The following is a 10,010-nucleotide window of genomic DNA, read 5'->3' as shown; positions in this document are numbered from 1 at the left end:
TAACCACTAAGTTACCAACTGTCTTCATGTACCTGTGCTCTATGATACACACGGGTAATAAAGTGAGTGATGTGGCTTAGAAAGAAATGCGCGGGTGTGCTTTGGCACAGCTTCCTTATTTATTTCACTTCCTCCCATTATACGTGGGACAGCGTGTGACGCCCATGGGAGTCTTTCAAAAACAACTGATTTGGTGCCTTAACGATCAGGGCACAGTGTGTGTAAATTATATTGAAGGACAATTAACAGGTCTTTCCACTGCTAATACATGAAAATGACTAACCCTTATCCAATGCAAAGTGTTTCCTTTGCATACTGAGCAATTTACAATGATTTACCAGTGTGTAGAGCTAAGCAATTTTTACTGCATCAGTTCAGGGTAAGTACTGTACCATCATTAGTCACAGTCGAGGGCACTACAGCAGGAAGTGGATTTGAACTTGGGACCTTCTGATTGCAGTATGAGAACATTAAACCACCTGCTTGCTAATCATGTCAAGATTTGGTTGTTGACTGAACCCAGTAGAACAAGAGTAACAAGTGATGGTGAGAAGTTGGTTGAACGGTGTCATTCTGTACACGTGTGGTCTGAGCAGCTGCTGGACCACAGCATTCACCTTCAAAGTGGGTGGTGCGCCAAAACAACACCTGTTTACACAGCAAGCTTGGTGAAGCCCGAGCAGGCAGGCCTGATTCCCGTCACGGGGGGATGGGGACCCTGGGCTCCCACAACAAAGCAGCCTGGAGGCTCCTCTTCGGAAACACTGAGCTGGAACGGTGAGTGGTGCACCCAGGTCCTGGACACGGGTGCTGGCAGACAGCCGGAGAGGCCTCCATCTACCTGCACGGGCTGGACTCACCTTGAGCATTAATGTTGTTGATGCAGGGTATGTTAGCTGATGTCCATTTGTCTGCCTTTTATATTGCAGAAGACAATCCGTATCCCAATAAAAATCATAATTAAATTTGGTGCCAAAGACCTACACCGAGGAACACTCACCATTTTATACAATGCAAATTTACGTATTATGTTTTTTGGAATGGTGGGTGCAGTGACGCAGCGGGTTTGGCCAGGTCCCGCTCTCTGGTGGGCCTGGGGTTCTCATCCTGCTTAGGTTGTCTTATGACGGACTAGCGTCCCGTCCTGGGTGTGTCCCCTCCCCCTCCCTCCTTACGCCCTGTGTTGCCAGGTTAGGCTCCGGTTCACCGCGACCTCGCTTGGGACAAGCAGTTTCAGCAAGCGTGTGTGTGTGTGTGTGCGTGTGCGTGTGCGTGTGCGTGTGCGTGTGTGTGTGTGTGTGTGTTTTTTGCATATTTATGTCTTGGGCTGTATGTTAAAAAGCAGAGTCAGTGAGCGGAAGTCTATGATTAGATACTAGGATACAACTTGTTCAGTGCTAAACACGTTATTCACATGGTCTGGGAGGTGTTGACAGAGAGAAGGTGATGAAAGGAAATGTTTACTTATTTGCTCTAAAATATTTATTTGTATTTTCTAAGGAAAATCACAACACTCAGCACTATATTCAGTATACAATAGTCTTCCATCACCTTTGGCAGGTAATGCTTACTGCTTCCTTCAACTCCTTTGTAGGTTGTACGTACCATACGCTTCACAGTCGCTCACAAACATGTCACTTGTGCATCTGATACTCGATCACAGAGAAGACATCTGCTCGGTAGCTTTGGTCTCACTCTGCTCAACTGTTGGGAAGTGCATGAAATCTAAATTGGGTCGTCGTAAATGCAAAGAAATGCCAAAGTAGGAGTATTAACTGAAATTTGTGAAAAAGTCAGATTCTCAAAACCTGAATGGATGTATCTCAGGGTGTCGTCATACATTTAGTGGCAGCGTTTTATCTGATTGTTTCAGTTTTTTTTATCCACTACATGGCAGTGTGTGTGAACAATTACACAATTTAATTCAAGTTAATTTTATTTGTGCTCATTTGAAACTACATCCGTCACGAAATACACATGCTCATTATTTGTTCATACGCTAATGCATCAAGACATTTAATCCAACTGATGTCTGCGTGTCAAACTGAAAGGCTTGATGATGTGTGTGATGGACCTCTTATACATGGACTCTACAAGCAGCTGTAGGTCTTGATGATGTCTCTGATAGACCTCCTGCATATGGGGCAGCAGGCTCTGGACATACTCTTCAGCTTTATGCCACACGGGTAGCAAAGGCACATATGCCCACAAGTGTAGATCACCGTGTCCACCAGGTTCTCACAGCAGATGGTGCATTCCTCCCTTGAGGAAGCAGGACATGATGGGACGAGCTTTGGCAAAATGATGGGAAAGCTTCGAGATGTGTCTACAGAAAATGTTGAAATGAACAGTTTTACTGTACACTCATGGAGGTATTTAACAAAGGGACAATGAGGAACAGTGGAGCCCTTCACTATATGAGTACTGTAGTAGTGTCAGTCCCATTTTACAGTGCTGGGATGGGGGTTCACTGACCTGGGAATCTTCCCAAGGTTCCTGGACGACTGGCGTAGAGGGGGGGTTCAGAGTTGCAGGGGGTGGAGGAGGAGGAGGAGGAGCTGGGGTGTGCGCCAAGGGCCAGTGGGTCTTGTTGAGGTAGTTCTGCTGATCCTGCAGGCACACAATGCCATGATACTTTCTCAAAATGCAGGAAAATACTGTTATTTATCTTACAAAATCTATAACACACCCATTTGGGATATGAGCAGGCAGAGTAAATTATTATAATTATTTACAGCCTACAAAACCAATGGATCTGCTACCCGACATCTACAACCCGACATGTACAAGACCTAATCACTCGCTACACCCCAACCAGACTGCGACACCCCTCCACCCCCGACCGCTTGGTGGCCCCATGCACAAAAGGCCCAGAATGAAAAACCCAAAGGTTTGGAATAAGCTCCCCCTCTCACTCAGAACTGCTGCATATCTCTCTACATTTAATACACAAACACACACACACACACGCTTTCTGAACCGCTTGTCCCATTCAGGGTCACGGGGAGCCAGAGCCTAACCTGGCAACACAGGATGGAAGGCTGGAGGGGGAGGGGACACACCCAGGACAGGGTGCCAGTCTGTCGCAAGGCACCCCAAGCAGGACTCCAACCCCAGGCCCACTGGAGAGCAGGACCCGGTCCAACACACTGCGCCACCGCGCTCCCCCCAACATTTAAGTACATTTAATTACAGTTAAATACATTTAAGAACGGTCTCAAAACTCGCCTCGTTCAGACACTTCTCCGCTGAGCTGTTAAGTGTGTGATAAACATGTAAAAGTTGAATAAATTTGTGATTAGGCATATTACACATAAACCTTTATGCAGCTACTTCTGTGATGTACACTGGTTCATATGGTGGAATGTGACACATTTATTTTACTTTAGAATCACGCATCTGCATCCAAGTCTATCTTTCTGTTGATGTAATGAACTCATTGTATTGTTCTCTGTATTTGTATTCTTTTCGCTTTGGCGAAAAGCATCTGCTAACTGATGTATGTATGAGTGACCCAGTGTAAACAGTGTATCTAGCAGTGTAAAGCACCTTGGTGAAAAAGGTGTGTGGAGTGGTAACACTACACAGTATCCATTGTAAGTTGCTTTGGAGAAAAGCGTTGGCTAAATAAATGTAAATGTGCATTATTATTATTATTATTATTATTATTATTATGGGGGCGCGGTGGCGCAGTGGGTTGGACCGGGTCCTGCTCTCTGGTGGGTCTGCAGTTCGAGTCCCGCTTGGGGTGCCTTGCGACGGGCTGGTGTCCCGTCCTGGGTGTGGCCCCTCCCCCTCCGGCCTTACGCCCTGTGTTGCCGGGTAGGCTCCGGTTCCCCGTGACCCCGTATGGGACAAGCAGTTCTGAAAATGTGTGTGTGTGTGTATTATTATTATTATTATTATTATTATTATTATTATTATTATTATTATTATTATCATCATCGCTCCTTCTGTTCATGACATTGTGCTCACAGCTACAGTAAGAGACACATTTTCTTTGGGCTTCATCCTACTGGGCCTCTGTGTTAGACGTGAGGGGGAGAGCTCAGCCGAGCTTTGTAGACACGCTCAGCCACGACAGGTGAGCCAGGTGCTCAGTGTCAGCCCCCTTTCGGAAGAGCGAGAAAAAGGGCACCGCGAAAGTTCTGCGCAGGACTCACCCAGGATCTGGAGCTGTGAGAGGGGCCCGTGCAGAAAGAAGAACATCCACAGGGGCCGTGAGGGGTCTGTGTAGACCTCTACTGACCCCCCGACATCAACGCCATTATGGCTCACAAGAAGCCTTCCTGCAGGGTCCACCAGAAGATGGAGAATGTCACTGCTGTGCAGGGGGATGGGCACGCTTCTCATGGCCCAGAACTCGTTGCGGTCCACCAGGGACTCGGGGAAGTGGGGCAGGTCGCTGGGCTGGAGGCTTCTGGGGTCGCAGCATGTCACACCGCAGGTGAGCATGCTGCAGTAGGCAGGACTCAGCTTGGCCACCGTGATGAAGATGGTCTCTTGGGCACGGAGCGGGCGGCTGGTGAATGCCAGGGTCCTGCCGTCCTGCGGCCGAGGCCGTGTCCCGCAGAGTGCTTGGAGCTGCAGGTCGCTGTGCAGCTGTGCAGGCAGGAGCCGGGACTGCTCCAGGTTGAAGCAGTTCTGGGACACGGGACACACTGTGGTGAAGGCTGGCTGTGGAGGCGCCCCCGGCTGGGAGCAACGTGCCGGCGGGTAGTCTGGCGCTAGCGTGGGGTCTGTTGGGAGACACAGAGCACAAAGTGAGACCCCAGCCATACAGGACCACCCTGTGGAGGAACACAAAGGTGTGTCCAGCAGGAATTCGCACTGCACTTCCTGGGATACAGCAAACGGTGAACAGTGTGGGGAAAAATGTGGTAACGGTGATGTCTTCACCGAATCTGCTCCTTTCATCTTGGCTCTTGAGTATTCTGCATTCGTCGTTCCGTGATGGTCACCGGTTCGACTGACACCGGGCATCCTGTGGAGCAGCGGGCCACCCTTGAACCTGCGCTCAGCACTTGTCACTATTTGTTAAGGCCACTGAGCAAATGGTTTTTTCCCCACTTATTTTTTCTGTTGCCTTCTAACCTTTTCTTCAACCTTATTCTCATTATGTATCACTTTGTGCGGCTTTTCATCTGTAACTTTGTCAAAATTCTACATAGATATTATGTTGTGCAGGGGGAGCGCAGTGGGTTTGACCGAGTCCTGCTCTCCAATGGGTCTGGGGTTCAAGTTCCCTCTGGGGTGCCTTGTGACGGACTGGTGTCCCGTCCTGAGGGTGTCCTCTCCCCCATCAGCCTTACGCCCTGTGTTGCTGGGTTAGGCTCTGGCTTCCTGCGACCCTGTATGGGACAAGCGGCTTCAGATGGTGTGTGTGTGTGTCTGTGTGTGTGTGTGTGTGTGTGTGTGTGTGTGTGTGTGTGTGTGTGTGTGTGTGTGTGTGTGTATTATGTTGTGCTGAGAGGTGACCTAGTGGAAAGGAGTTATATAAAGACAGAGTTGTTTCTGAAGGTAAGTTAATGATTTCCATACACAGGTAGCCCTAAGTGGCAAATCCCCTTACGCTGAATTCTGCAAACTAGTCGGACATATAAACAATTAATATTCCCAAATACTACTTTTTAAAAAAATTATATTTCCTTACTACTTTTCCAAAGTACTGGTGTTAAAAATCACACTAATATAGAATAATAATATAAATACAACACAGTTTGATATTTTCCTTTTGCTCAGCATGTCTGGCATGGAGGCTGGGTTACAAGTGGCTGGACGCACATGTAACAGGACATGGGTAACACTGCCGCTGGCATGTTTTGTGCCGTTGATTGTTTTACGTGGAAAGAAAACGGTTGGAGCCAAAGCTTACAAAGCAAACAGTGATTCCACACGATAGTCCGTCCAGCTGCCCAGCATTGGGTTAAAGGCATCGAGTGGGACCCAACTGCGGGCCGTGACCTGGATTCCTGCTGGTGCAGCTGCTGCTGCACCCAAAACAACTCTGTGTCACCTTTGTGTGTGTTGTGCGCTATGCTGACAGTTGCAGGCGCCGTAGGTCATGGGGTTTGGGGGTGTGGAATGGCAGGAAGAAGGGCTATGATCCCAGTGACCTACATCCTATACCACAGAGCCTGCTGGGGTAGTTTTCCAGAGCAAGTCTTCTGTGAGAAGTCCTAAGGTCACAGAGGTTCCCTAGAGGCCAGTGTGGTGGGATGAGGCATCTTCTGCGCACATCGAGGTGGAAACATTTACTAGCTGGAGCACAGGGAAATGTGTCTGGCGTTTTCCTGGTCCCTGGTGCTGCGAAACGTGGAATGGGCAGCAAAAATCCAAGGACGTGTTAGCTCTTCTTAGTGACCATCAGATAGAACTGTTCAACTGTGAATGCTGATGCGGCCTCAGTGGGGGTTGTTTACCTTATCACTCATACAACAATTAATGAACCGCATTTAAGATGTTTGACTGTCTGCAGTTGAGCAGGTCCTGAGGCCCTGCAGTGGTGGCGCTGCCCACCTGGCGCGCTCAGTGCTACACGCAGGTGGTACACCATCCTACTGGACTCACCCAGCAGCTGCACAGCACGAGTCAAGCCGTACACGTCGACAAGAGCCCACAGCGGCTTTGCGGTGTCCACCCCGCTGAAGAAGAGAGCAATCGCAGCATCGTTCACGCAACAGAAGACGCGACCCTTCCCATCCACCCAGAAGGCCACAATGTTCCCCTCGTCGGCCAGTTCCTCGGGTAGCGCCTTGGCCCAAAAGCCACTCTGCGCTACCAGGTCCGGGCAGGAGTATCGGGGCAGACTGCAGGGGTCCAAGAGGCATGGGTCTTTGGCTGAGAAGCCCAGGCGTGCGGCTCCACTCCAGCAGCTCTGGTTCTTTGTGATCTGCGCAGTGCATGAGGAGGACATGGTGAGAGAGGACACCTCTTACAGCATGTTTCTTAGCAATGAACGCTTCCTGAGCAGCTCACCCACCTTGAGGCGCACCTGCTCGCACAGCGCCACAGGCCGATGGCTAAAGGTGATGGCATTGCAGAAGCTGGCCTGTCTCGTGGCAGTTCGCTCTTCAGGGTCCAAGCAGATGTGGCAGCCCCTGGTGCTGGGATGGAAGAGAAGCGGGGCAGTAAAGGAGGCGGCACATGGCCGTGCGCTCAGACCATCCTTGGGTTTGAAGGGGTTTTGACGGGTAGAGACAGGGAACGACCCACCCAAAGAGTCTGGAGAAGAAGCAAAGTGGTGGAGTTGCGATCAATACACACAGCGTGTGTGTGAGGTCAGTTTGCTACACAAAGCTAGATGTTTCAACCTGGAAATCTCAAAGATACAGGACTATGGACACACAGTTTGTGTGTGACACCACCACGTTGCTGGTTCACATCCCTCCAGTAGCTCCTACAGAAGTGACATTCAAACAGCAAATACATAGATGATCATAGCAGATGGTGTTTGACTCATTTATGGAGTTATCAGATCAGGAGAGAAGTGTCTCTGCAAACTACACATTTTGGGTTTTGTTTAAAAAAAAAGTGATGCAAAACTGATGCTCCCAAAATAATTAATTTTGAGTAGTATTGTTTTATATTAAAATATAACATGAACAGAAATATTAAAGCATCAGTTTTGTTATCCGGTAAATTGTGTGATTTTGTCAAAGAGCCGAATACTTTTCGAGCCGCTGCATATGAAATACATTTAAAAAATAATGATTTCATAGTAAATTTAAAAAGAATGAGATAATATGAATATAACCCCAGTGATTTGTGGAAATGTCCCATCGTCACTTCTACAGAACATCTCCCCGCACCTCTCCACCTTCATCCCTAAGATCATCATCTCCTCGCCCTCCTCTCGTTGTTTCCCAGCTGCCTTCAAAACTACTCTCATTTCACCTCTGTTAAAGAAACCCTCCCTGGATCCCAATTCAGTCCAAAACTATAGACCGGTCTCCCTCCTCTCCTTCCTGTCTAAAACTCTAGAGCAGGCGGCCTGTGATCAACTATCTGGTTCCCTCCCCTGGAACCGTCTCCTCGATGGATATGAGTCTGCTTTCAAAGTTGGTCACTCCACTGAGGCAGCGCTTCTGGCGGCGTCTGCTGCTCTCCAAGCCGCTAGAGGACTGCTTCTCGGTCCTTATCCTCTTTGATCTGTCTACAGCGTTTGGCACTGTCAACCACCGGATTCTACTCTTCTCTCTTAGTGAGCCTGGGATGAAAGGAACAGCACTAAGATGGTTTGAGTCCTACCTATCTGACAGATCCTATCACGTGGTCTGGCGAAGCTCTCCTTCTTCTGATCTGCCTCTCTCAACTGGTGTCCCACAGGGCTCGGTACTGGGTCCTCTCCTCTTCTCTTCTCTTCTCTTCTCGATCTACACCTCCTCCCTTGGCCTCGTCATAGCCTCGCATGGATTCAAATACCACTACTACTAGGGCAGCACGGTGGCACAGTGAGTAGCGCTGCTGTCTCACAGCACTTGGGTGGTGCGCGAGAATGTGGTTTTGATCCCCGCTCAGTCTGTGTGGAATTTGCATGTTCTCCCCATGTCTGCATGGGTTTCCTCCCACAGTCCAAAGACATGCTGTCAGGTTCCCCCATAGTGTGTGAGTGTGTTTCACTGATGCATGGATGAGTAACCCCTTGTAAGTAGTGTAGTCATTTTGGTGAATAAGGTGTGTGGGTTAGTAATACTACATAGTGTCTGTTGTAAGTCGCTTTGGACAAAAGTGTCGTTAAGTGAATAAATGTAAATGTACTATGCTGATAATATCCAGCTCTTCCTCTCCTTTCTACTTGGAGCATCAGAAATTTCCACACGCATTGCTGCCTGCCTATTGACATCTCTGCATGGATGTCTGACCACCACCTCCAACTCAGCCTCTCCAAAACAGAGATTCTTCATCTCCCAGTTGGCCTGTCCTCCTGTCACGATTTCTCAATCAAACTGAACAACTCACTCATTTTCCTACCTCCTGGGTTAAGAGTCTGGGAATGATGATTGACTCAAGTTGTCTTTCACTCAGCACGTTGAAGCCACAACCCGGACCTGCAGATACATCCTCCATAACATCTGCAGGATCCGTCCTTACCTCACAACAGACTCTGCCCAACCACTTGTTCAAGCCATGGTGACATGGTGTCTGAATACTTCAGCTCTCTCCTGTGTCGCCTGCCTGCTACTGCCATCAAACCTCTACAGCTGATACAAAACGCTGCTGCCCGGGTGGTGTTTGATTTGCCAAAGTGTTCCCACGTTATCTCCTCTACTCATTTCTCTGCAGTGGCTTCCTATAGTTTCCCAGATCAAATTGAAGACCCTGGTTATGGCTACAAATGTCCCAATAGAACTGCTCCCAGATATCTACAGGACTTGATCAGTCGTTACACCCCAACCAGTTGCTCGTTTGGTGGTTCCACACATGAAAGGTAAAGCACGGAGGTTTTTGCTTCTGGTGGAACGACCTCCCCCTCTCACTCGGAACTGCTGAAACTCTGTCTACGTTCAAGAAAGGTCTGAAAACTCACCTTTTCCAGACCCATTTCGCCCAAGATCTCATCGCTTTGGAGAAAAGCGTCTGATAAAATGAATACATGTAAATGTACGAATCATTATAATTCCAAAAACAAACCCCGACCAACCCATTTTTCCCGATTCACTTAACTCACGGTAAATGAAAGTTTATCTCCCAATTTTTACAGTATATATATATCTATCGTTTCCGACATTTTAAACGGATCAGTTCTTTATTTCTAATGGTCATATCCATAAATCATGTAGCACACACTCGTGTGTGAAATACAGCGGAACTTGTGGCGCGCGGTCAGCGGTGGGCAGCGCTGCCTTTATTATTATTATTATTATTATTATTATTATTAACAACACCAGGCAACATCAATAATGGTGATGATGGTGATGGTCATCATCATCATCATCTTCCTTACCGTAGGGGATGTCTCGGGTCACGCGCGCGCCCATTTCGGATTGCGGTCCAGCTCGTCTGTCACT

At 48.3% G+C, this 10,010-nt stretch overlaps 1 protein-coding gene across 1 annotated transcript; it reads right to left on the bottom strand.

Moving 5' to 3' along the window:
• Positions 1 to 2,090: 2,090 nt before the first annotated feature.
• On the bottom strand, positions 2,091 to 10,010 carry LOC108927029 (E3 ubiquitin-protein ligase NEURL1-like). The gene is made up of 6 exons (XM_029250819.1): positions 9,947 to 10,010; positions 6,983 to 7,224; positions 6,520 to 6,892; positions 4,164 to 4,739; positions 2,476 to 2,610; positions 2,091 to 2,326 (listed from the first exon to the last, which is right to left on the bottom strand). The coding sequence occupies exons 1-6, from the start codon at positions 9,978 to 9,980 to the stop codon at positions 2,091 to 2,093; spliced, it is 1,596 nt and encodes a 531-aa protein (XP_029106652.1). The 5' UTR covers positions 9,981 to 10,010.

Source organism: Scleropages formosus, chromosome 4, assembly GCF_900964775.1.
Source record: "Scleropages formosus chromosome 4, fSclFor1.1, whole genome shotgun sequence".
In the NCBI taxonomy this organism is placed as follows: Eukaryota; Metazoa; Chordata; class Actinopteri; order Osteoglossiformes; family Osteoglossidae; genus Scleropages; species Scleropages formosus.
Note: the sequence above shows the minus strand (reverse complement) of the source record. Positions and strands in the feature narration are given on the sequence as shown.

What these genes read in the sequence shown, in the direction of transcription:
- LOC108927029 (XM_029250819.1), bottom strand. Translation starts at nt 9,980, where the DNA reads ATGGGCGCGCGCGTGACCCGAGACATCCCCTACG. An exon ending in GCGAGCAGGTGCGCCTCAAG is followed by an intron (nt 6,893 to 6,982) that starts GTGGGTGAGCTG and finishes TGCACTGCGCAG; the next exon opens with ATCACAAAGAACCAGAGCTG. An exon ending in TGTAGCACTGAGCGCGCCAG is followed by an intron (nt 4,740 to 6,519) that starts GTGGGCAGCGCC and finishes GTCTCCCAACAG; the next exon opens with ACCCCACGCTAGCGCCAGAC.